At 40.1% G+C, this 27887-nt stretch overlaps 1 protein-coding gene across 7 annotated transcripts in view; it reads right to left on the bottom strand.

Moving 5' to 3' along the window:
- Positions 1 to 27887, bottom strand: part of GHR (growth hormone receptor) — a 131277-nt gene that overhangs the window by 43150 nt on the left and 60240 nt on the right. For 6 of the 7 annotated variants that reach the window (XM_074812729.1, XM_074812730.1, XM_074812724.1 and 3 more), the window contains one exon: positions 25333 to 25412. The exons of the other annotated variant lie outside the window; for it this stretch is intronic. In XM_074812729.1, coding sequence (XP_074668830.1) covers positions 25333 to 25402 — 70 coding nt within the window. In that variant the 5' untranslated portion in view covers positions 25403 to 25412. The remainder of the gene's footprint in view (positions 1 to 25332; positions 25413 to 27887) is intronic. 7 annotated transcript variants of the gene reach the window in all.

Below are 27887 nucleotides of genomic sequence, written 5' to 3'. Positions count from 1 at the left end.
CTAATTAGGGAGGGATATTTAGCCTGGTTTGAGAATGAGGCTCTTTGGCAGGGAAAGGAAGCCTGCAAGTTAGAAACACCTTTTCACTCCATTTCTATTAATTTTTATACACACCAAAACAGAAAGAAAAGAACCTGTGAGCCTCCTCTAGAAGGCCAACATATCTGTGCAAACAGATTTGGGTTTCTTCCCAAGATGCCAGAAAATTATTTCTTTTGCTTCCTTTGAACTCCCAGTCAGATTGGCATTTTTCCACATACCTGTCCATGACAGACCTTTTCTATCAACAGTTGTTAAAACTCTGTCTAGGCTTGCACAGACTGAACAACTAATTCAAACTGCCTAATCTAGCCAAAAATTATAGTACGTCACTGTGGAACAGAAACAGAAGACAAAGTTATCAGCACATCAGCAAATGTGCACAATGGGCAAGAAAACCCTTATAACCTACATTAATTTAAAAGGCTTTGCAAACATTTCAGAGCAAAGGAACAGGATATTTAGTTCATTCTTGACTTGAACTGCAATACTAAATATTACTTTATTTACTCTCTCTATATTCATGTGAAGAAAAGAGATTAAAATATTCAGGTAAATATGCAAAAACATATAGTTAACACACACATATACACACTTGCTGCTTCTGTTTCCATCTAGTGGCCAAATGATGTTCAACTTTTCCTAGTCTTCCACACACGAGTCTTCTTTTTGTCTTATTCCAAGGAGTTTTACACAGTTCACAACAAAGCTACAAAATGGATATTTGTAGAACAATGTATGAAATCCTGCTGATTCACTGCAGGCTTTTCTCCATAATAACATTTGGAGACAGTCTTAGACATCTGGCAGTTAGACCAGGAAAATGATAGTTGCGCATCTCTAAACCCACCAAGGGTGTTTCCAACAGTAAATCTTACTGTCTTCCTGGAACCTTTTACTATTCCTCACAAAAGAAACAAATCTGCAAAACATTATTTTAAATGGTGTCAGTAAAAAATAGTGCCACTCATTAAGAAAGAAAGGCCACAATTATGAGAACTCTTAAATCCTGTTGACAAATGGAACAGCTTATCACGTCCAGGATGAACATTACAAATCAACAATTAGTTACAACAGGCAGAGGGCAGAGTTAGGGCTCACTGCTCTGACATGAAAACAAGTATCTCCAGTTTCCTTGAAAATACTGTATGTAAGTTCCAGTTGTGTCTGCTCATAAGACCATGTCAAGGCATCACGAGCCTGATGGACTTAAACCATGATTTGTTTTCAGAGTGGAATATGTCTACTTTTTAGAGAATCATCTTAATAAAGATCTTTAATCATTCTCCAAAGTGTAAACAAGAGTGTCCAGCTTGTGACTGCAGACAGAAAGGTCATATCACACATGCAGCATGGTGAGAAACTTAGTATTTCCAAAACCTGAACAGAATTTCTTAGCTTGTTTCTGGAGGCAACCTAACTCAAAGCATTAATACATTTTATGTCTTGCAACACAATTTTCGAAAGCATACAGATGGGTTTCTATGTTGACTGTGGTACATATAGAGCTCATATATAGAACTTTGGATGTTCATCAACTAAAAATATTGCCTGCCTTGTTGTCATGTTTTATGTTAAAAATATGTAGCTGATACAAATTCCTTTTTTCCACTAGAAAAGAAAAAGCCTAAAATAATTTTTGCTGGAAGCCATTTTGCATTCATATGCAGGGAAAAGCAGTATCAGCCTTCTTAATTTATCCCTCCTTTTTCCAGAAAAGTTTTATATTCAGTTCACCTTTTTTAATTGCTTTGGTCTTCCAGCATTTTCTTTGTTTGCATTTCCACGTTGTGCTCGGTGAACACTCAGAGCCATGGGTCTGGCAGAAGTGGCATCCTTCAGCACAGTTTACCATTTTCTAGCATTAACATCCCTGAACCACTTAACAATCCTGGCAATTTTCCCCCACTCAGTAAAATATATCCAGGAACAGCCTTCAATTTTGAGTGTTGTTGGGCGCAAAGGGTTCTCAGCTCCTTATAGAAGGAAATTAGGCCCTAACAGCCATACTTATTCCCTGAAATGTAAATGTTCTGTCAGAGATTAATAAATTACCTTTATAGGGCTGTAAACTGCAGTACAGAGCACTTGTGAAAATTTGCTCCTACAAGTATTTAAATACTAATGCAACTGAAAATCAGTAAACTCTGAATGTCGTCCATTCAGAATACAAATATGTTGTTCCTACCTTTCAATTTAATACATATCAGATGATGCAACTGTCATTACAATTTCTAAGATTACTGCAACTTGTGTGGACATATCTGCATGCAACTCCACCTTATACAGAGGGCTTGCTCGCTGTTTATGAAATGGTTTGGTATTAGGTCCTCAACAGAGGTCACCTCTGACCACCCACCACCTCAGCCTGTCTGGGATTACACAAGCACAGAATAATTTAAATGGGAAGTCTCTTTGGCAGCTATCAAGTTCACCCTCAAAGCAAGGCCAACTTCCAAGTTAGATCAGGCTGCTAAGGCCCTTGCCCAAGCCCATGTTCAATACCTCCAAAGACAGGGTTCCTGCAGCCTCTCTAGTGTGCTCCAGTGCTCAACCACTTGCTGGAGAAGAATTTTCTCCTTATGTTCAAGTGGATGTTTGCTGTTACAGCTTGTGACTACTGCCCCTTATTCTTTTGCATGTACTTCTGAAAGGAAACTGACTTCACCTTACGCCTAACTGCCCTTGCTGTACTGTTGATTGCAGAAAACAGAAACCTGAGTTCCCTTCTTCAGGTTAAATAAACCCTGTTTCTTTAGCCTCCTGTACACCAAGTGCTCCAGCCCTCCATCTGTGTAGTGGCCATCCACTGGATCCTGGTCTGTCATTATGTCTTCTGCTGGGATGTCCCACACCATAAGAAAACCAGACACAACACACCAGCATGAAACAGAGAGGAACTCTTCTCTGATCTCCTTCCCTGATCTGCTTGCAATGCTCTCGATAGTGCAGTCCTCTGTGTGGCTAGCCTTTAATCTCACCCATGATCATCCACCTCTTCTCCTTTTCTGTTTTCTCCTCTCTCATGTGCACTAAACAATCTTTCAAGAAGCACCCTGGTGTGAGGATCTGTACAGAGCACACCTTCATGAATTCACCACTGTTAAACAGTTTTTTTTTTTTAAATTGTTAAACATGATCTGTACCGTAACACCTTTTTCTTTGCACATTTTGCCTATTATTTTCAGGTTTCAAACATCCTTCATATCATTCCATAAACACATCTTTCTGTCTCAGAAAAGCCAAAGTATTCTCATAAATTATATATCTGGTAAATAAGTGAAACTGTCAAGATGTTACTTGCCAGGAATTTTTGAACTCAGTGGACTCAGAGCTAATAAAATCCGAAGAGTATATCAGCATTACAAACAAAATCTCTCTACTTCATGCTTGCAGTGAGGAGAATAGTTCTCTGAAGTTGAGTAAAACATAAAATAAAAACACACAAGACAAATTTTCTTGCACACCTTCCCAAAACACCAGATTTGACTTGTGTACACCAGGATCTAGTCTTCCCTTCCAGCAACTGAAAAGCCAAAAAGGGTTGTTGACAGTATTACTGGATCATAACCTACCAGTACAGTGCATACTTTAAAAACATCACATTTAGTACTAATATAATAGAAAAATGCAAAACCCAGTAAAATGAGAAACCTGGCTCTCTATTAGGATTTTAGTTTTTCTTCTCTGCCAAGCTGCCACATTCCCAATGATCACATTCCCCTGAAGATTTCCAGAAAATTACTGTTTCTCTGTATCTGTTTCTCTCAGCAGATAAATGAAAATAATACTCATGAAACATGTTGTTGTGATTCTATACTAAATCTCTATTAAGCATTTTGGTATTTTTAAATGTAGGGTCCTCTATAAGAAGCATACACTGTGGTCATTTTTATCTACATACATGGTTCTGCCACCAAGTCTGCACCGTATATGAAGACACCAAGAGCTTTGTAAAGATCATGTATCATAACAAGCTCTACTACTACTACTACTAAACTATTTCACTTATTTTAAATCAAATTATAACACTAGTATAGGCTAGGTTTTGGGGTTTTTTTTAATTACACTGCATTTTGCCTTGAATGGGTTACCAGGTCATAATCCTTCCACAGCTGCCACTGGTGAGACTGATTTAAATTAATAGGCACTGCAAAAAATTATTTGAAAGCAGTTCACCCTGTTAAAACAATGCAGTGATCCAAACCACACCTTTTTTTTTTTTTTTTTTCCCACCAAATGTGCTAAGGTTTTATTGATAACTATTTATCCAACATTATGGTTAGCTGTAGACTTTGCCTTTAATATGAATGATGAAATTGGAAAATAAGCCAACTGCACTTACAGAAGAGTATAAAGCAAAGACTGAACATTGATTTCAATGACTGAATTTTTTCCACATAATTCAAAATGGCAGAGGGAGAATTCGAATTTCACAAGTGACAGAAGGTTTGATACAATTCACTATGTCCTGTATTATCTTTGTGAGTAAACTGTTCAGGTGCTTATTCTTGAGATGAAAAAAAAAAAAACCAACACCAAAACCCACTCTTAACCTCCAACTCTCTCATCACACAAAATACACTAAAAACTAACATTAGATAGCCATGCCTAAAATCTTTTACGTCTGTTTTTCCCTTAGAAGAGTTATTTTCAGTTCTCCAGCTACATCAGACGTACCAGGTTGCTGCCAAGAGCCTGTGCTCTTGTATGTGGCTGCAGTTCCTGAGAAGGGATAAAGATTCCTCAGCTGGAAAAACCTGGTCACAGAAGGAACTACCAGAAGAGACTGCGTGCTGCCCATCCTTGTTCTGAAATGTTCTTAAGCTTTTCTTCTGGTGTCTTTTTTCCTCTATTTTTTCTTTTTTTTTTACTCTAACTGGAATGGTGCTCATTTCATACCAAAAGCAGGAAAGGAGCCAAGGACTCCCTCAAGCTGACTAGAGACTTGACTATTTGCAGTATTTTCTGTGGAAATAGCATAAATACCAGAATGCAGGAGGACATACCAAGACAGGAGCTGCCCTGATTCTGCACCATGTTTCTATTACTCCTGCTCAACAACTGAACTTTCATTTGGGCATAATGTCTTTAAACTCTAGTATATGGCTGGCATACAAAGGAAACATCCATGCAGAAGAAAGACTTTTGAGACCCTTACTCTTTTATTGCTTTCTTTTAAAAATTGGCCGTGTAGTGTTTGTCTCACTTAACACTATTTTTGAACATGTTACTCCAGAAAGCTTTTAACAGATGCAAAAATTATATAAAATGGACTAGACCCAACCATAATTACTTTCACTATTTTGCACACGCTGGGACACAGTGTAAAATTAGCTACACCAGTGGACCTCTACCCTCCATGGTAGAAGGTCGCTTGATGCAACCTGTGTGCTGCCATCAGGCAGTATCTGCATCCAGCATCTCAGCTGCAGTCTGTGAGAGACACCCTTGCTGTTGAGGCTGTTGGTTCGCCATTTCAGGACATCGACTTTAGGGGCATCTGAGGAGTAACAGCTTGAGGAAGGCCACACTGAGGAAGACCTCCAGAAAACCTGCTCCAGAGCTTTGTGCATCCTTGTTGGCCTTCTCTGCATTTTTCTGCCGTATGTTTTTGGGGTGGGGATGAATGGAGCTGTGATGAGCAGTGAGCTGACCTTCTCAGGGTACAGGCTGCTACAACAACCAAATCCCAGCTTTGAGTCATAATGTTTGAAGCCCGTGAATTTACATGCCACGTTAGGGTTATATTTTGCTTACAAGCATCATTCTACATTTATGTACACCAAGTATCGTTTGTTGATTTATCAACCAGGCACTTGTAAGGACTTTCCACAGCTCTTCAACTGGCCCTTCACAGTTTAGCAGAGCATTAGCAAACTTTTTTGCAAATGTCAGCATTTGCTTCCTTTGCAGAGTTGTTTATGAACATGTAGGAAAAGAACAGGTCCCAGCACAGATGCCACCTCCCCTCACTGATTCCTGCTCTCTGCTTCTTAGCCTGCTTGTCCATGCAAGTACTGCCTCCCTTAATCTCTAAGGGATTAATTTTTCCTTACACAGATTTGGATGGATTCCCTCTTACTATGCTCGCTTCTTAAATATCTACTGTTTTATGTCTGTACACTAATGATAATTCAAGATGGAAAAAAAATAAAATCCAACCAATTGCAAGCAATCAATTAGATTTTATATACTTTCCTGAACTGTTGTACTCTCCCACAAGGCTTTGCTTGTTTGACACACTGTGACTGCTGGTTTTAAGGAAGAGCTGTCAGCCTCTGTCCAGAGAGGAGGCTCTGTATCTGGCCCAAGAAATGTAATATTTTGGACTTTACAAGTTTTCACTTTTATTCATTGATTCTGCATGCAATGTGAAATTAAGCTGGAGATCTCAGGAAATAACAGAGAGGTGCGGGTGAGAAACTAGTTCAGCAGGAAAACTGAATCCTGTTTCCTGAAATGGTTGTGATCTAGCCCTCTCTTGGAAGCATATATTTTCAACCTCCCGTTCTATTTCACTTTTGAGGGCGAAAGAAGGATTTAAATTTCCACAGCTTTCAACACACACCATTTCAAGTACACCAAAAATAATTTTAAATAAAAATGAAAACACACAAATGGAAAAAACCCTAGCCCCTTCCAGTAAGAAACCTCCCACAATACCAAAATGAAATGTCCAACATATGTCTCCTCTAGACAGATTTAATTTGCTATATTTTGTTGTTTTATGAACAAACTATTTTAAGCATCTAAATTGCCACATGATTCACACTGATGATAAAAGCCAGCAGAACACATTTGAACTTTGCACACATCCACCTCCTCTTGTTTTTAATGGTTCAGAACTGCCCTAATGTATTTACACAGGTTGGGCAGCTTAAAAAGCTGGAATACAGGAAACCTTTGGGCTAAGCTCAACACGATTAAAGTTCACAGTAATGGATGAGAAAAAATACTCAGAACAAGCTACAACAAAAAAATTCAAAACAACTGTTTTGCAAACCCTTTAAATAGCAGAATTTTGTTGTTGAAAACACAACTAAGTGCAATCTTCTCAGTTATTAGAAAAGACTGGTTTATTACAAATTTTTCTTCATGTTTCAAAAGACAAGCTTGACAAAAGGGTTAAATATGGCATCTGGAATATGCTCTTATGTATTACATTTCATGCTTTAAAGTAAACCATGATTCTAAGAATCCATCTTCTTCAGTAAGGTATTTTACAAAGTGAAAGAAAAATGCAGACAGTTAGAAACTCCCATTTTGTCCGCAGTTCTACAATCACAACTATAATATGACAAATATCTGGATACTTTTATGTAATTTCAAGGAATCGAAACCAAGGATTTATCTACTTAGAGATCTATAAAAAGAACGTTTTAAGTGGCCCACATAGCACATATAAAATATTAAGGTAACTCATCAGAAATACAGATAACAGTTAGATGAGCTATGTTGAGGGTGGGAAAACAATTAAAATTCTTCTTTTTTTAAATCTGCAATATTGGTGTTTCACTGAGAAAGATACTTTCTAGGATCATTAAAATCTTTTGTAGCTTGAACAGTCTTCTGTCTGCATTTAAGCAATTAGGATTAACTAATTCTTAAAATTCTTTAAAACCATTTAAAAAGAGTAAAACTTTTATAAAATATGTTTTATATTCACATGCTTTCAGTAATGCTTTTTCTTCATTAGTAAATTACTAAGACTAGGAAAGGGAGGTAATGTACAACAGGCAGCTACATAAGGAGATGTTTAATTTGCTACTTTTACTTTCAATATTTTCAGTTACTACTTTCACAATGATAGGTAAAGGATTTTAGTGATGTGAGATCTCCTAAATTAAAATTGTAATTTAAGGAAGCACAAGCATACAAACTATGACAATTAGATGTCTATCACTTCTCAAAATCCCACTAAGTATCTAGTCACCTGTAGTCATCTTCTCATCCTTGAAAATCCAAGTCTACTTTACTACATCTATCATAACCAAATTAGATTAATAGTATGTATAGTCTCCATCTTTTCAGACTTAAAAAAAACCTCAGAAGAAAAAAAGGGAGAAGAGCAGGGGAACAACCTAATAAAAGACACAAAGCCACATAGTTATGGGATCTCTAAGGCCCATGCTTGTGTGACACCTGTGGGTTGTCCTTTATTTAGGAAAGGACCTGCTGCTGCCAAAGGTGCTCATGCACACCACAGAAGTGCCAGACAGGAACAAGTGTTTGCTTGCTGTCCTAAATGATGTTATAATTGACATTTATATTAATCCAGTCAGTATTTGGGTACGCAGAAGGAATTGGCAGGTTAGACTGTTTTGAAGGCAGGGAGGAAGCCAAGCACTGTACTCTAGTGCTGGTGTTTCTTTCGTCTCACTAAACGGTGCCAAATTCACCGTCCAAAGCAAATGCACAGCTCAGCCAGTGACAATGCAGCCTTTTCCACAACATTTCATCAGTATGTTTTAATGTGTTTCACACAGATCCTCTCTGAAAGGATGGTGGTATAGCTACACTTAGAGATGTCCTTGCTCTGCTGATGCACTAACAGCAAAAAAATTACGTTTCTTGATCCTAGCGATTTTCTAATGCAGCTTGCTAGCAAGTAGCTTAGCTTCAATAGTGTATCTAAAAGCTTTCAGAAACTAAGCAGCTTAAAAATAAGTCAAATTTAACCTGTCAAAGAGTGCATCTAGAATTGATACAAGCACCTCCGTGTACAAGTACCTTCTGCAAGCACCTGCTGGTTAGCAGAAACCATGGATCAGTGGCACCACTTCTGTCCCAGCAGAGATGCCTCAGTCGCTACCTGACACTATGGGCATCTTGGTCACTTACAGCTTCTCCAAAGTTTAGTCATCTGAGCTGAAATTTTCTAAATCATGTATGTCTCATGATAGAAGTATTTTAGAAAACTTCATACAGGACAATACAGCCTTTTCTGAGTATAAGAAAAGGGGAAAACAGGTTCCTAATTCAAAACAAAATATTATTCTTTGAAAAGCTCCAGCATTTCCATTTTTATGTTTGGATCATATTATTCCATGGACAGAAGGGCTGCAGGGGCACATGGGCAACAACTAAAGAAAGAAAAGTGAACATTTCTTAGGATGGGTTGTGCCTTTTTATATGTTCAGAGCATATCAATGAATTGAAGGAACATAAAGCAGCACTCTGAGTTATCTCAGCTACTTGAGTAGCCCCATAGACACAATGTTCCAGGTGTTGCTGATGCTACCAAAATCTTTAACATTAAAAGCAATCTTTCATTATCTCAACTTGACTGTGCTACACTCGGGAAGAAACGTGTATACAGACTATGTGCATATGTTGACACAGAGATTGAAGAGTATGTCTGAACACAAGCTCTATTCAGATATAAAAGTGTGGGTGGCCATTTCAGAGTTTTCCATGGCTACAATTAGTTATAGGCCCACATTAGCACAAGTCCTTGCCTGTTGGAAGAAAAGGACAGTTTCTGCAAGTATGCAGATTTATGCAGAAAACAAATATGCACTGGTAGAAACTTCAGTGTTTTCTCTGCTTGCTGGTGGTGTTCCCTACATCCTGACAAGCACACTCCCGCCTTCCCCTGCCTTGGTGGAGGAGGCAGCCTGCCAGCTTTGTGCGTGCTCAAAGAGATATATTTTTCTACCATTTTGCTCTGTACAATAAATGCAATGCTGTTGACAGAGGATACTGCACGAACTCAGCAATTTCATCACCATAATATGTGATCAACTCAAAACGATTAAGGAGTTTATCCTTAAAGTGCCTTCTCACTTTACAGGAACACAGATATTAATCAATTTTCCAAGGACACAGAGGAATTTCTGTGGCACAGCCAGACGCTGAAAGCTTGTTTCAGACCAATGCTGTTATTATAGAAGTATTACTCTTCCCAGAGTCATGGCGATCTTGCCTACTTTAGGACAAGTAAGTGGCTTTGGAAGCTCACCTGTTCCTGTCAACATGCCACAGTCTCATCTAAAGGGCTCAGGTTATAGTCACCCCTTTGCCTTTCTGCTGAGACTCATGGCAGGTACAGCTGCTACTCAACTCAGGTAACTGGGGCATGTTTCCTCCAGGAAATAATAAAAAAATGAAAACGGTAATCACGTGGGAACCACCTACTAATAAAAGGATTAACCAGTGAAACAAATCCCACATCTTAGCACTGAAATAAACACATGAGAACTCAGGACAGTCTAAGTGCTCTGCACAGTAGCGTTCCTGACACGTCTCGTACGTTGAATGGCTGCAAGGATTTGAGTATGCCAGCTCTGTTCACCCTAGGGACACGTCCATCCTGTAGCCATCCCCTATATGGAACAATTTTTATTCCCTATCTATGACCTAAGCCCTGGTCTGGGCATTTTTGTAAAAATCACGTGTCTTTCTAACATGCTGCATTTAAAAGCTATGGTGTATTATGTTATCAGTCAGGAAATGCTGTGGAACTTCCCTACCTATATACGAAGTCAGGGCAGCTTACCTCTAGTAAAGTAGAGATATGATGAATTCAGGGCTTTTCTAAAAGTTCTACAGTTTCTACAGTTAGAAGACTGTAGCGGCTTTTCATAAACTGCAATTGAATGCATGATGAGATTCCCACAGCTGAGTAGAATCGTATCATAAAATCATGGAATGGTTTGTGTTGGAAGGGACGTTAAAGATCACCTAGTTCCAACCCCCCTGCCATGGGCAGGGACACCTTCCACTAGACCAGGTTGCTCAAAGCCCCGTCCAGCCTGGCCTTGGCCACTGCCAGGGAGGGGGCAGCCACAGCTTCTCTGGGCAACCTGTGCCAGTGTCTCACCACTCTCACTGTAAAGAATTTCATCCTTATATCGAATCTAAATCTACCCTCTTTCAGTTTAAAACCATTGCCCTTCATCCTACCCCTACACTCCCTGATAAAGAGTCCCTCCCCACCTTTTCTGTAGGTCCCCTTTAAGTACTGGAAGGCCGCTATACAGTCTCCCTTTCTCTTCTCCAGGCTGAACAACCCCAACTCTCTCAGCCTGTCCTCATAGAGGAGGTGCTCAGCCCCCTGATCATCTTCGTGGCCTCCTCTGGACATGCTCAAGCAGGTCCATGTCTGTCTTATGCTGGGGGCCCCAGAGCTGAACACAATACTCCCAGTGGAGTAGAACAACTTAGAGAAAGCATTTCTCTTTAAATCCTGGAGTCTTATCAATGTAAGCCATATATGACTTCTATTGGTCCCCACTTCTGTTCTTAAAGAGGGTTAAGAGCCACATACTAAGTCTAATACTGTATTTCCTTTAGGTATAGCTATGACTTTTGGAAAAATAATGCTGTTTCTAGAAAGTCAAAATGCATATATAAAGGTATCTTGGGATTACTGGAGATCTTAATTGTATTTCACACACCTTTGCAAGTTGCTGAGATGTAAAACCCATGAAGTAGTGTCATGGTCATAACTCATGTTTCTTAAGGGATTTCAAGGTGATATAATGAAATTAAATAGCAAGACTTTAACTGTTGACACTTCTCTAAACAAGAAGAAAACAGAGTCTCATTCTCTTAAGAAAAGTTGCACTTTTGGCTTAACAAATTGGAAGAAAAAACATGTTGAATTCCAGTGGTAACAAGGTCTCACAAGTGAAAAACAGCATTTAACAATAATTTACAATCAAATCTTCTACTATAAAGTTGGACAACACAGACCAAATGCTAACTCTGATATATGTAATCCTTGCACAGTCTTTCCTGTAACTAGAACTGCTACTTAAGTTTCTTAGCTAGATAAACTGGTGTAACAGAACATCAAGCCTGCTGTACTGGAGGGATAAGATAACATGTCAGATTGGGAGCTCTGCAAGGAGAATATAGTTATTTTGAGATGTTCAGCACTCTTGGAAAGAAGCCCTCACCTCCTGCAGAACACCAACTGGAAGCTGTCACTCACTTATCTAAACAAAACATTCACAAGATTGCACACGTGCAAACGTGCCAGATTCTGTAACGCATGTTTCTCCTGGTAAAAAACAAATGTTTCTTGACTTGAGGAGGAAAGAAAGGGCAACCCAGAGAAAAACATACTTCAAACAATGAGCAGGGTTCATGGCCTTGGAAAAGTAGATAATAGCAGCTGAATATTTTGGGCAACCACATTAAATTCTGCTGGTTTTGTCTTTGCTACCTCTCTTAACATAAAGCCTCACTCAGGAAGGCTCTGCAATATTATTGCAAGTATTTTTGTAGACAAGGATGCAACTCAGCTGGCTTGGCCAGGAACGGGAGGTTAAACAGTATCAGCTATCACAGCTGGATACCCTGAAGAGCTCCCAGTGTATCCTTTCAAGAGCAAAGTCTTGCCTTCTACCTCTGTAAAGTATGCCATAATCCAGCTAGGACTTCAATTTAGTTCTGAAAGGCCCTAGGTGTGTTGAAAGGCTTGTGTCAAGAGTAACAGAAGATACCTTGGGTTTTTCTGATTAACTTCTACAGCTTCCTATTGTGCAAATGCTATGGAGTCCGAAAGAAAAGATAATAAGTTATTGATCTCACATCCACTTCATTACTTGTGGAGCTGCCCTAGATGCAAGTGTTTTTTCCTGTGAAGTGGCTTGACAGATCTTCACAGCACAAAGAGCAACTCTGGAGCCAAGTGGAGGCATCCTTAAATAACAGGACAATTTCTGACTAAAACAGATGAGGCAGTTACATTCAAAGCTTAACTAAGCTAGTTAGCAAGACCAAACATCCCCTACAAGAATACACTGGAGAATTAAACAATTCACTAGAAAACAAATCATGTTGTTTATATACACGCACCAGCAATTTTCCACATTGTTTACCAGTGGTTTATACCTAATAGACCACTCATGTTTCCTTTGTCCTATGAAATAAACGGACTTAATTAAGCAGTGGAGAATAAACAGACCAGTGACTTATACTTCCAAACACCTCACTGGAATGAACCCCAAATATCAACACATAGCCTATGACAGAAAACACTTCTGCGCTACACTCCACCCTCAACCGTTTCTGGTGTAGAAGCCCTCTAAAATAGACACTAAGAACTCAAAAAGGCATTTCTTGCCCTTGCCAAACCACGAACCACTAATAATTTCCATTCCTTTAATTATTACTTTTAACTCCCAGAAAAACATTTCACTGCAAGCAAAGATCAACCTGGGATATATACAAGTGGATTAAAGAAGATGGTTTGAATTAAATCCTATATAACAGTAACTATAGTTGACATCAGCATTTTCACTGAAGTAATTACATTGAGTATTAACTATTTGATCATTAATAGCAAATAGTAAATAGACCACATTATAACATTTATAGTTAACATTTATACTTATTACCTACATTTGCTTCCCTAACACTTGTAATTTCCTGTTCGAAGTCAAATTATCACATTATTCTTTGTTTTGCGCTTCAGTGATGAAGAGACAAATTCACAATTCAAAGGGTATAATGACATTATTTTACTTTGTACATGTTCTTGTTTAAGATTTAATATTTATTAAATGTTAACAGTTTTTCCTGTTTTATGGAAGACACGGGTGGCAAACAGTAAGTGTCTTTTAAGAGAAACCTGACACACATGGCCAGGCATGTTAATTGTTCTGGTTATTTTGTCTTTACAAAGTAAAATACAGGGGGTTCTAGCAGATAGGGATTCAAGGATAAACTCTTGATCAAAAGTGAGTTTTCAAATTTGCTTCTAAAGTTTCTGTGTCAGCCCTAAAGCCAAGACTACACATTGCTAGGGGAACAATAAACAAACAAAATCCCAGACCAAGTACAGAATAAACATATTTCCTTTCAGCATGTTTCTCTGAATATGTTCTGGGTAACAGTTAGGGATAGCCCACAGAACACACACTTCTCGATCTGGGTGGATCTTTCGTGTCTCTCCAGCCAGACCGCACTCCATCACTCCAGCAGTGCAGTACTGGGTGTTTGCTCACACGCATGTGGGGATCCAGCAGCCCCTGGAGGGCTCCTTCCCACCCATCGCCTCCTCTTTCACTCCCTTGGCACCATGCAGAACTGCACTGGTTTCTGCCCCCTCCCGCCATGGAGCTTTCCAAGCAGAAAAGATCTTGTTGATTTAATTTCTCCTTGTACAGTCTGTAGAAGGGAAATATCCTTGGATGTTTCTGCTGTGGGAGCTGATCATTTGTTCCTTTGTTTCCCCTTTTGATTAGGTTTTAATCCATGCAAATCCTTCAATTTTATCGCCTGGCACTTTTTTAAGGAACTGTGTTGGGTTTGTGTGTGTGATGGGGTTTTTGGTAGTGGGGGAGGGGGCTACAGTGGTGGCCCCTCTGAGAAGCTTCCTGAAGCTTCCCTGGCTCTAAGTCAGACCCACCTTTGTGCCAAGGCCAAGCCAATTAGCAACGGTGGCCATGCCTCTGTGATAATGTATTTAAGAAGGTGAACCTGTGAGGAGGAGTAGGAGTGTGAGGAGGAGTTGTAAGGACACCTATGTGAATACTGAGGTCAGTGGAAGAAAGGAGGAAGCAGGGGGGGTGTCAGAGCAGAGTCTGCCCTGCAGCCCGTGGTGAGAGGGCAGGCTGTGCCCCTGCAGCCCACGGAGGTCACCGGTGGAGCAGATGCCCACCTGCAGCCTGTGGAGGACCCCACACCAGAGCAGGTGTCTGTGCCTGAAGAAGGCCAGGACTCTGAGGGAAGCCCATGCTGGAGCAGTCTATTCCTGAAAGACTGCACCCCACGAAAAGGACCCACAGTGGAGCAGTTTGTGAAGAGCTGCAGCCCATGGTAAGGACTCAGATCAGAGAAGTTCATGGAGGACTGTCTCCCATGGGAGGTACCCCATGCTGGAGCAGGGGAAGAGTGTGAGGAGTCCTTGCCCTGAGGAGGAAGGAGAGGCAGGAACAACGGGTGATGAACTAACAACAACCCCCATCCCCTGCCTACTGTGCCACTTGGAGGGGAAGAGGTAGAGAAATTGGGAGCAAAGCTGAGCCTGGGAAGAAGGGAGGGGTTGGGAAGGTGTTTTTAAGGTGTGGTAATACTTCTCAGTCTCCTACTCTGTTTTATTAAGTGTTGTTGTCAGTGTTTGAATTAAATTGATATTCTTTCTTCCCAAGTCAGATCTGTCTTTTGTCCATGACCACAATGGGTGAGTCATCCCTCCCTGCCCGCATCTTGATTCTTGAGCCTTTTGTTGTATTTTTTCCTTCCTATTCCTGAGGGGGAAGGGGTGAGAGAGCAGCTGGACTCAAACTAGGACAGGAACCTTTGCTACAGTCTTGTACCAAAGGCTCTCTGAAAATCCACACTGTAGGGACTAAACAACCATTTTCTGTGTGTGTGTTGAAATCTTTTCTTGAGTCAGTAGCTATGGGTGACAGACACTAAGTGTCTTTTGAAAGAAACATGACTTACACAGACTCCCAAATAGATCATATTTATTGATGCATTTATCAACATATGCTTTTTTAAAGTTTCTTCCAACTTGCCTTGCCCAGAGGACAAACTTTCTGATGTGCAATTTCCTTGAGTTCTTTTTTAAAATTGGTTTCAGGTTTGCTACATCCCACTTCATTGGTGCCAAGGCTGATAGAAGTAATAAATTCCCAACTACACAATATTTAACAGTTTTCTGCTGCATTCTTTGAAACACCCAGGAAAATCTACACCAACTTAATAAGAAGGAAACATGGGACTGAACTGACATTATGCACGGATCTTTAGATAATACACCGACTTTATCAGACTACCTTATGGCTATTTTACACCTCTTAGCATGGAATTACTTGTTTTGTAAAAGATTTTTAATTATTTATAAAAAAAATAATCCTGTACTTCAGGAAAAAGGAAATCTTCACTGCATTATGCAAGAAGAATTCAAAATCCCTATCAGGATGACTGTTTTCTAGAAGTTCTGCAGAACCTAACCATTGCTGTTACTACTTAATTTTACAGCATGCTTCTACAATGGGTGGAAGAGAAAGCCAAGTAGAGAAAACCCTGTCTTGTTAAGTACCAGGACTTCCTCCAGATTCAGAAGCTAGAGAGTCCTTACCGGTAATCTGTAGCTCTGCTTCTCTCCTGCAGCATCATTCCTAGGCTATTCTTCCATAGTTCATTCTGATCATCCCTCCAGTAGCAGAGAAGGTAAGCAGCCTAGGCCACATATTTTTATTCAAGGGAAACCTTGCCCAAGCCTTGTTGTGGAGGTCCACACAATGGCCAGGCTCTCCAGCACTATCTCATTCCTGTTCCCCTTTCCATCATCCTCAGAAGTAGATAATCACCTGGGTACCAGTACTCTGCTGGAATGTAACAGGGAAGACTGGGGGAGCAGCCAAGGATGGGAAAGAAGCAACTGGTAGACTCTCTGGAGCCCAACTGACCAAGAATTCTGCAAGGTTGGAGCCAGCCATCTTCCAAATGGTGGCTTCAGTTCCTGAAGTCCCCAGCTGCGCTGGCAGTGCTGCTACAACTCTGAGAATCATGTGGTTCTGCTGAGGGTGGTGACCAGCGCAAAGCTTCAAGAGTTGCTCTGTGTGATTCAAGGATGGCATCTTGTGAACCCCTACTCTAAAATATGTCTCTTTCACTTCTGATCCCTTGGAACAGCTGAAGAGAACACCCAGGTGTGCCAAAATATTGCCGAAGTGCACACCATGCACCCTCATTTATACTGGTAGGAGCCAGGTCTGTTCAATGATGGCTCTCCAATTCCCAGTCACACTTGTATTCTGTTTCCAGTCTGATCCTGACTGTCACTTTTGAAGAGCACAGCATGGAAAGAAAAGGTGCAACATTGCACACAGCCTCTTGGTTCTAAAAATCTCCTGTATTTTAAATCAGGCAGTGCAAGTTGCTGCACAATAACTGCATCATTGTTTAAATTAATGAAAAAATGTTACCCCTTCCCATAGTCATTTCATTGTATGTTATGAATGTGCAGTAACAAGGGTTTCTTTTTTTCTGTTACAGATGGGCAGTATTGAAAGCAATTTGCTCTATGTGTGTGCTCTACTGCATGAAATGATTCATTATAATTCATGCAATATGTTTTTATAATATGGATTAGTGTCTATTTGCTTGAGCTACTTTTCCTTCCCCTGATTCATAGTCAGTTTATTAACTGAGTTCATCTGGCTAGTGCAGTACAAACTGTTGAAATAGTTCACATGAAATATACAACTACATTTAAAATATCAAAACAGGAGTTAAATTAAAAACTGTAACTAGGAATTTTCTCACTTGTTAGCTTCTTGATGGTAACAAACTGCTATGCACATTTTTGCATCATCTCCATCATCTGATCTTCCTTTTTAAATACATGCGCTTAATTGCATGGGTGGGCAAAAGTTCATGTTTCAAACTGGCCTCACTGCTTCTCCTCCAAAAGCAAGCCACAAGTGGCCAATGCCAGCCAGCAGTTCTGGGTGCAGATCAGCCCTGGTAAAGGAGGAACAATTCTGGTTCACAGGAGAACCAGTGCGCGTGCTGCTGGCTTGGCTGCCAGTCTATAGGTCTGTCTGGGAGAGCAAAGATGTATGCTGGGACTACAAGCTTTGCAGCTGAAAGGCAGAAAAACTGACTTCTCCGACTTCACCTGGTACTAACTACAGAGGTGTGTTAATTCTTGCAAATTACCTCAAAATCCAGCAATCAGAGGACAGCAAATTGGTGAGTTTGTGTTCAAAAGAGAAGAAAATAATGATGGCAACTGAAGAGTAATGAAGGAAAGATACATAATAGAAGGAATGTTAAAGATAACAGAGATAATTGGATGGGATAACTATGGCACATACATTATTTTGTAGGGAGTCTGACTGAAGCTGATTGTTCATGAAGTGGTTTTGGCAGGCTTGTGAGTGAAGATTATCCAAAGTCTTGACAGTCTTCAGTAAATGTTGGAGTCACAGATGTGGTTTGGAGGAAAGGACAAAGGAGACAAGTCTCTGGCAACCCAGATTAGCATTTGAACCATTGGATCTACTCAGTTACCAGCCTAAACATGGATTTTTAGGGGCATAATTAAAGGCTACTATACCTGAAAATTTCAGCACTGTATTTTTATTTTCTGTGTTTTCTTACAAAATAGAGGCCTGTCTACAATTCATTTCCAGCATGTGTCTTCAACTCTTAGAAATCCCAAATCCCTTCCTGTTAAAATACCACGTATGCTCCAACACAGAAGAGAGACAAGGTGAGATCCTTTCTTCTCCATGTGAGAGCACAGATACTGGAAGACTGGCCCAGACAGATGGCTTATCTGGCTAGGAAGCAAGAGTGGTAAAAGTAACTCAGAAGTGCACAGACCCAAGACCTTTCCTTGGATTTTTCTGCTAGCCATCAAAGCCATGCGTAATCGCAATGGAAAGTGATGATGGAAATACTACTTTGCTCTCTGCCAAAATGAATCTTCCCTCCAGCTGAAATGACTTAGCCAGATCAGAGTGGTATAACTTACGCTTCCCTGTGCCAAGTTTTTTGATCCTGGCTCCTGGAATGGCTCTATAGCAATTTCTTCTACATAAGGGAACATATTTCTTGCTCAGAAACACCTAAACTTCTGGGAATAAGGCAACTATTCTAAAGGCTTTATCTGCAGGTAAAAGTTTTAAGTCTGTATTCTCAACAGTTCTGTCCCTGTTTGCATAAAGCAGAATGCTCTAAGCTTATCACAGTTTTGAGCTTTTCAGGTTTTACTGTCTGATCTGCTTTGGCTTCTGTTTCATACTTAGGTTGCTGCATATAATTGAGAAAGTAGGTAACAGAGAAAAGCCTAGCAAAGACACACCAATTAGAAGAGAAGATGACCACAATGAACAAATGACTATCAACTATACTATGGCATACTCTTTACCAAGAGGAGGCAAGAGAGTCTGCAACTTAAGCTAAGGAAGATTCTACCCTTGCTCATCTTTTGTCACTTCCTAACAAGATTAGGATTGTTAAACACACAAATATGTCTAAGTCTTCCTGATCATCAAAAGAAGTTGAAAAATAAAAGAATACCCTTCATGTGTGAGGAATGGCTTGTCACTACACTGACTCCAATCTATAAAATTTGAGTTCTCCTAAATCTCAAAACATGTTTTCAGCCAAGACCCCACACAGCTGTTAATTTTTTTCCTGAATATTTCAAGCTAAGCAACAAAGTTCCCGTACATCCTGACTCCACAAACTGATGGACAGATTTCCCTTTCTCTGCAGAGAATATGCTGCAACTCAAAGGCACCTTCCTGCTTAGACTAAGAATTCCTCCGTGTGTCAGAAGAGTCAAATCCATGCCTTTAGACAATATCCGTCTGCTGCTTAACTTCACGGTGACAGCAAGGACCCAATTCCTATACTGTCCATCCAGTGAGAAGACCCCTCACATTTTGTGTGTAGCTGAGGACCTACAGTGTGTGGCTAAGCAGCTATAACACTACCCAGAAGAAAGCATGCAGAACTATGCATATCCAAATAAGGCAGCTATAAGGGTGAGGATCAGTTCACAATGAAGACACCTATGTTTAGATCTCTTTATACAAGGTAGGGCAAAATCCAGTTGCCTAAACATCTGTAGCCATCTCAGACTGCCTAGGATATTCTCACTGCCTTCCAGCCTCTGCTTCAAAAGCCACAGATGTCCTATCTACAAGTCTCATGCAATTTTTTGGGTACCTAGAGGATATCCATATGATTCACACATGGATGAGTCTCACCCTTAGGTGTCCAAGCTCCCAAGAGTCAATAGAGAGTTAATCAATACAGTCCCTGGAACAAAGAAGAGCTGATGGACTTTATTTAATTGCCTGAAAACAGATGTTCAGGTACATGTGAGATGCCTGGCCTTAAGTTTTTTATAGAGCTCTTTAAGCTTCTCGCCATTCCAGAATAATGCAGATGCCCTGCAGGTCCTCCGTCATCGCTGAGTTCCATGCAGATGTCTCTGGTGCCCAGGGGTGCCTTTAATGACACTAAAGCCCTGTGCATGGGTTATGGATTCAATCTCCAGCTCTGTAATTAGGAGCTGTGATATCCACTGCACACTTACACTTAGATGGTTTAATATGGATATGTAATGCACACAAACCATCCAAGTACAAACCATGTGACCAGCCACAATTATAATAAAAGGACATTTTGATGGAAGTAAAAATTAGATTTGGTGTGTCTCAGAAGGGAAAATAATTCATCCTACCTCTTACACAAAAGTGAGGAAAATAGAGCATTTGAGCATAACAGCTTCATACAATAATTTTAAAAAGTTGTGATGGAACAACATAAGTACATTTCTAAAATCAGATTAGATAAAATGAACAATAAATTCAGACTTGAAGCTCTTAAAGTTATCATTGTACAAAAACAGTTAACTCAAAAATATTTTTATTGTGCTATCATTAAATACGAATGCCTCTCTAAACCTGCTTCAGAGGATGAATTAGCATAGCTGTGATCATCTGGAACGAACTTTGGTCTAGTATAAAAAATGATAAAAGACATTTCCCACTTCTTTTCACTGTGAAGAAATTAGTTTTGGAACTGCTTGAGCTTATGTATTGTTTTATTAACTGGGACTAATTCCCAGTTTATTCCTCTATGTCCTTATGTGACCTACACTCATCAGTTGTAGAAAAGGAACAAGCAGACAAAATTTATTTTGCTTCCTAAACATTTTGCAATCTGTGTCTGGAGCAATTCCCCTCAACCACTTCTGATGTCAGCAGGTTAGTAAATCAAACACCTAGGTGTATGCCAGATACGTATTTGAAACACTGCAGTTACATTAATGTAAATACCTCCAGCACAAATTGTGTATGTGTACAAATCGTGTATGTGTACATGAATATAAGCTCTTTTTTCTTGAACTACGATTAATATTGCACAGACTTAGGTGATCTACTCATGAAGCAGTACTCTTTCTTGTTAATGTACCTAATAAACTAAATTAAACTAAAATTTCAAAATCACACAATTCCCCAACTTCAAAGCAACCTAAACTCTTGGAAGCATAACTTCTGTTGACTTAATAAAAATGTCTTCAATAGCTGTGAAAATGGGTCTTAAATTTTCCAATCCCTAGGGCACAAAACTGATTTACCTATGGTAATTACACATATATTAGAAATTACCTTCTTGTTATTGTGGCCTTCACACTTTCTTCCTACCACTGCCTCTGTTCTGTCCTTACTGTCGTACAGCAGGCACCTTGAGGGCACAGACAGCATGTGGGTCAGCGTCCCCTAATAGAAAGCTGCAAGTCCCAGATCTGCTCAGCTCTGAATTACACTTGAAGACTTGGTGCAGTAGACATGCTTGGTCACATTCAGCATCGGCGTTTCAGAGATGGCAGGCACCCCTGTCACTTCATGCTAGTCACAGCCTCAGTTTAAGGGGCCAGCAAGCCAAGCTCTTTGCAAAAGGAGAGCACGAAAACAAGCTAAATCAATGGAAAGCCTCCAGCAGAACTTGGCACCAGCTTGGAGACAGCAAATAGGTGATGTCCAATATCTGGTCTCAAATACTGTGCAGTTGCCTGGCCAACCGCTGGCCTCACACCCTCTCTCCTGCCAGGAGGAAACACATATGGGATTTCACTATGTGCCAAGGGTGGATCTGGCCCCACGGCACAGAGCCAGCTCAAAGCACATGCTCTTGTAAGACTGAACGTAAGCTTTATTTACTTTCAAGACATAAAAGCTTTCCATGTACAAGTCAGTATTATACTGTTTCAGTAACATGCTTTGGTGTAAGATTAACAAGAACATGTAATTTTTTTAATGTGCTGCCAGAAGAAATACAGTTACTGACGTGAATTTTTTAGGGAACCGTGACACTTTAGATCCAGTCCCCTGGGTAACGTGTCAGATATGGTACAGGTATGGAGCACATCTAATTAAGTTTATAAGAAGGCCTCAGCAAGATTGTGATGAGCAGAACTCTGTAAGACTGTCAGGATTCATCACCTGAGTCCGGTTGGATGCTCACAAGAACTTCTGCAGGTACGAGCACATTCACATGGGGGGAAAAAAAGGAACAGAACAGCTAATAAACATATCTCATCTAATTCTCTGTCCTAAACCATGCAAGAATAGCAAATGGATGTTCTCTCATGCTGTTATCTCAAATATTCCTGTTCAACTTATACCTTGACTTTCTCAGCTGAGCATTTCCCCTATTCAGAATAAATGTGTTACAGCATTCAAAGCAGTGTAGTGGCTAGAAGTTTATTCTCAGAACAACAAAGATCCGTTCCCTTCACACACACAATTCTTTAACAATGCAGCAAATCAGGACATAGATATTTAGTATTGTGTCTTGAATTTAAGCACAGGAACACAATTAAAATGTTTTTAATTTTTTGATTCTGAAGGTAAGTTCATGGAAGTTATTATTTCATCAGTATAGACGAAGTCACACAAAGGTGATGTGGTTAAGTTATATTTATAACACAGATTTTTACTGAACTTAGGACATCTGGACCACACCTTATCTGCCAAGGATCAAAAAAAATCCTCATGTGCTCTTAAATCTTGAGACAGAAATCAATTGGTCCAGTAGACTGCATCTGGGCAGGGATTATTTTTGTCTGTTGAATGAATGTACAGGGAGGGGAAGGATCAAGTCAGGACACATTCATTTTCGTTCTACTGATCATTCTGCACAAAGCAATGAATAGAAGCTGGTACATGTATCATATTTCACTGTGAAATACTGACTTTCCAGATTTCAGCAGAACCAAGGAGGAATTTGCAAATTTTAGTTAGACCTATGAACGGAAATAAACGTAAGGAATGTACAGAGACGGATTCAAAACACATTAAATAAAGGCCCAACATTGTTTCAGTCCAATTCTAATATGAAAATAAACACTTCACTGCCCCACACTTCCTTACACACTACTTAAATAGGCACACTCATTTCCCATGGGACATGTAGATAGCAGAATGAAAGTACTGCTGCAAGTAGGAAATGAAAGTAGAGAACAAAAGTGAAAACTTGAATAATTCATCGCTTTCAGTGGTCAGATACACTAGGAACTCAAACCAAATTTGGTAAATCTTAAAGAAAAAGCCTTAACTAGCAAGGGAGAAGAGAATCTTACCAATTCTCTTCCTGATAACACAGAGAACGAGGGTCTGAGCCACACACATAGAAGTAAATAAACAGAAACTTGTGTTTTCCCTATCCAAATCCCTTTTTTAACAAACAGAATTAATTTTATGGAAGAATTCTCTGACTACTGATCATTTGAGTTCTAATTATATCTTATTCAGCTTAATGTCTCCATTAACAACAAAGTAATACCCCTTACATCTCTCCAGTGCTTCTACCTATTTCCAAATATGGATATCTGGAAATTTTAAGCACGGAACTCCAAGAAAATACAGAACTGTACCAGGGCAAAGAAAGAGGATTATACCTTTAAACTGTATAGAGTTAAAAACTAACACTAGGAAGGCTAATGAAACATGGCTTGCAATTCCACAAGTATTTAATTTGCATTCAATAACACCTAAGTGCAGATCTTAATAAATAAAAAAAAGAAATTGAGAGATGTATGAGATTTTTATTGAAAAATTTATCAGTTTATTTACAGTTTGTTGTGGAAGCTGTTTCCACCCTGCTTTTTCCAAAATTACTCGTCACACTGCCCTCTCTGACTTTCTCTGTTAACACTGATTTTGGAGAGGTACCTGCTTAAGGAGCCACCCTTCTGCAGCTGCTCTGTAGCTCTGGGAGAACACACAACATATTTGCATAAAATTAGTAATTATGGAAAACTGTTACTGCTGTCTCTAAAGGCCAGAACAAGACAGAGCAGACCAGGTTAAGTTGTGTTTGTTTACAGGAGCAGATCATAACGAGTGTAAGCAGATAGGTCTGACACAACATAATTAATGGGAATTTTTTGTTCTAAATGAGTAAAGACTAGTCCCAGAGGACCCACCAGAATCAGAATAGGCCTCTGTGTCATACAGAAATGGTTCTAAATTGTTCATGGTTGTGACAAGAAAAAGCATCAGAAAAAGCTCAGCTGGACATTTAATTCAGAAGTTGGAAGAATCAAGGTGAATAAAGATGGTAAGGAGAAGAACTGTGGAAAGCCAGAGGTACATTCACTGGATGTGAACCCTGGGTAGATTTGTGGAATCAACCACAGGATGTGCATTCAGAGCTTTTCCTCACTAAAAAGTCTTCCGCTGGCTACCCACAGCCAGCTGGCTGGTTGAGGGTACATGTTCTTTTCAAATCCCTTTTATAACCTCTACTCAAGAATTTCTAAGTGTATTTCTTACAAAATTTGTTCATATTGGCCTCAGACCCAAAGTGTACAGTCTTAAAATGCTTCCTCTGTACTTCCAAATAGTTCTACACTTAGCATAAAAATATACTAAAAAGAATTGTTAAGGAAAAAAACACCAGTTTCTATAAAAAAATTAACCCCATACAATTATTTCATAACTTCAGTACCTAAGGAACAAAAATCCATCTATTTAACACCAACACTGATCCATCCTGTTTACATATCACCCATCTAACGCTGTCTATGAAATTCACCTTCATGCTACAACAAGTCTCAATCTCATCCACTATCTTTACAGCAAGATTGACTGAAGTATTTTTCACATTTTGTACCCAGTTTACTGACATATATATAACATAAAAATACTCTTTACATAAAGCTATTATATGTCCTGGCTTGGGCTAGGATAAAGTTAATTTTTCTTCTTAGTATCTAGAATAGTGCTGTGCTTTGGATTCAGTATGGGATTTGACATGAGAACAGTGTTGATAACACACTGATGCTTTCCGTTGTTGCTAAGACATCAAGGACTTTCCAAATTCCTGTGTCCCACAGGACAGGTGCAGGTGCACAAGAAGCTGCAAGGGAGCAGAGCCAGAGCACCGGACCCAAACTGGCCAATGAAATATTCCATGTCATGTAACATCATGCTCAGTATATAAAAGAGGGTTCTCCAGGAAGCAGACGGGTTCTCTCTCACTTCCAGGATTGTGGCTTCGGGATCTTGGCTTCTCCAGGATAGCTAGCTTGGAACAGGCTGGTCAGCAAGTGATGAGCAATCGCACTGTGCATCACCCGTTTGTACTTTCTATTATTGTTATTATTTTATTTCAGTTATTAAATTGTTTTTATCTCAATCTATGAGTCTCCCTACCTTTACCCCTCCAATTCTCTCCCCCATTCCCTGGGCAGGGGCGGGTAAGCGAGTGGCTGCTGGTGTTTGGCTGCCCAGCTGGGTTTAAACCACGACAATGTACACACACAAAGGCACAGAAAGGTATCATAAAACTTACCATCACTTGCAGAAAGTGAGTCATTTGCACAAACCAGTGCCAAAGTAAACAGCAGATGCCGAAGATCCATACCTCTAATTCTGTAATAACAAAAGACAATGAGAGTTCCTTTATAAACTAATATTACTAATTAATATGACATGACATTTAAACTATTATCTAGTTTTATTGGATTTAAACCAGAAGTGTGTTTAGTTTATGGTTTATTGCTCATGAAGTCATACATCATCTTGCAGTCTAGAACAAAGAGTAAATACTATTTTTACAAGAGAACTAGCTTATGGGTTTCTAGTTCATTTAATATGGAAGGGGAAAAAAAATCAAGTATTGTCAATCTCTAGCCTACTTCCAGGGAATGGCCACACTGTCCCCACAGCAGCCTTTGGGGGATAGATTGCAATGACTAGCCTAGATTAAATGTGAAAGCAGAACAGTATCTCTTTCAGGGAACAAAGATATGATGATCCCCTTTCTAGCTCATGCTCCTCTGAGGGTGTATTCATCTTTGTAGGCCATGTATAACTCTTCCCAGGTCTAGGACTACATACAGTAAAGCTGAGAAGAGTGATGCAGTTTAAAAGGCAACTCCCACACCAGAAAGCCAAAAGGCTGTTAGCAGAGAAACACCAGCTTAGTATCTACGGCCACTGCCCATGGCAGGCAGCATGCCAGGAGTGGAGAGGGCAGCAGTAGCTGTGGGGTTGCAAGAATGAGAGTAACCTGGGCTCGTTCACTACCCTGCACAACCCTGAGCACCTGCCTCAGCACCCCTGCTCTGCCGCACCGCTCTTCGGGGGCTGCCAAGGAGGCTGTCTCACGCTGGAAACTTCTACCTGCATCATTGCTGAGAAGGCACTTCTGATGGACCCGAGCACATCCACACAAACCTTTACAACCCAAGCATAACCTAACAAGTCTTCACAAACTCCCCAAAAAGCACACTTCTTCTTCTCCCTAATTCACCTATGCCACACACACATAGCCTACAACCCCATCACACGATCCTGTTTGAGGGACACTACTTTGCTCCTGATATTATCACCAGCATCTGATAACAACAGGGAGGGGCAGAAGCTGGGACACACTGGACTTGTGGGCAGTACAGCCTTCCGAACAAAATTGTACCATGTCCCCAAAAGCTCATGACGTCTCCATATCTAGTAGGGGGAAAACATACATACCATGGATTACTACCTGACCATTTACAACCACACCAGCAGAGCACAGAGATTACTGGAGACCTTCAAAACCAAAGCTGCAACACGAAAATAAACATGAATGCTGAAACAACAGTCAGGCAGCAGTTTCTTGTTCTGTGTCACAAACCTGCAAAGATACACTGACACCCCAGCTCAGTGAGGCAGCGGAGAGAGAGAAATAGCTCCACTTTCACATTTGACTCTAAATTGGTATGACAAACCTTGATTCTACATGGAGTGTTCTCAATCAGACATTTTCTTTCTTCATCTAACAGGAGATTAAATCACAAGTGTCCAAACAACCACACCCACTAATGAGTAACAATCTTTAAGTAGATGTTACTGATTAACAACCAATGCTGTCAAATCTGTGTATCAAAAACTAGTCAGCCTCCTAGTAGAGTTAGCAAAGTTTGAGTTTAGGCAGGAGTACACTGAGTATGTAAAACTATGGTAACACTGAATTTAAAAGATAATTCCCTCAATTTTCTTACCCCAAGAGAACAGACTGAATCACACTACAGAAAACCCCGAAACTATTACCAGCTCCAGATTTCTCATTCATGCTGTTCAGTACAAAACTTGAAAATCAGAAGGTATTTCTCACACCCTCATTAACACAACTGCTCAATAATTTTCAAGTTCAGGCTCAGTACAGGAGAGGACCTGCCAGGCATCAGGCAGGGCTTTCCCCTGGCCAAGCAGACACAGGTCTCTCAAAAGTAACTACCCCATTCTCAAGTGGACAGGTAGGAAAGAAGGGGTATGGTGAGACTGGAAGCACATTAGTGAGGATTTAGGGTGGTGTGAGAGTGAGGCAGCCTAGGAGCAGGACCAGGAGCAGTGAAGGCTGAAGCCACTGGAGTGCACAGGGCTGGGGAAAAGTTCATAAGGCAAATCACAGGCCAGCAATCCTCCTACTCTTGGAGAAGAGCTACAGCGGCACAGCACTAGGTTCCACAATCAGCTACATTTTCAGCTAGCTCAGTTGTTCCCTTAGTCCATCTGTACTCTTGTTTAAAGGATTCTTATTGTCTCTTTTATTAATAAAGCTTCTACAGAAATGCTTTTCTGTATTTGCTAATTCCTCTCCTCTCACACAATTTCTACCCTGTCGAACAGTGCTCCCCTTCCCTTCAGCCCTTCTACTACAGCAGCCATCTCAGCTTTCTCCCATGAAGAGTGGTTTGACAGTCAGAGAACCAATCCAGGAGCCTGGAAATAAATCCCAGAGGTCAAAAATCACGTTCAGCTTCACAGAATCACAGAATCATCTAGGTTGGAAAAGACCTTGCAGATCATCCAGTCCAACCATTAACCTAACACTGACAGTTCCAACCTCAATAAGATCTTGCT

The sequence above is a fragment of the Strix aluco genome, chromosome Z (genome assembly GCF_031877795.1).
Source record: "Strix aluco isolate bStrAlu1 chromosome Z, bStrAlu1.hap1, whole genome shotgun sequence".
NCBI classification, from domain to species: domain Eukaryota; kingdom Metazoa; phylum Chordata; class Aves; order Strigiformes; family Strigidae; genus Strix; species Strix aluco.
This window is presented reverse-complemented; position numbering and strand designations above follow the sequence as displayed.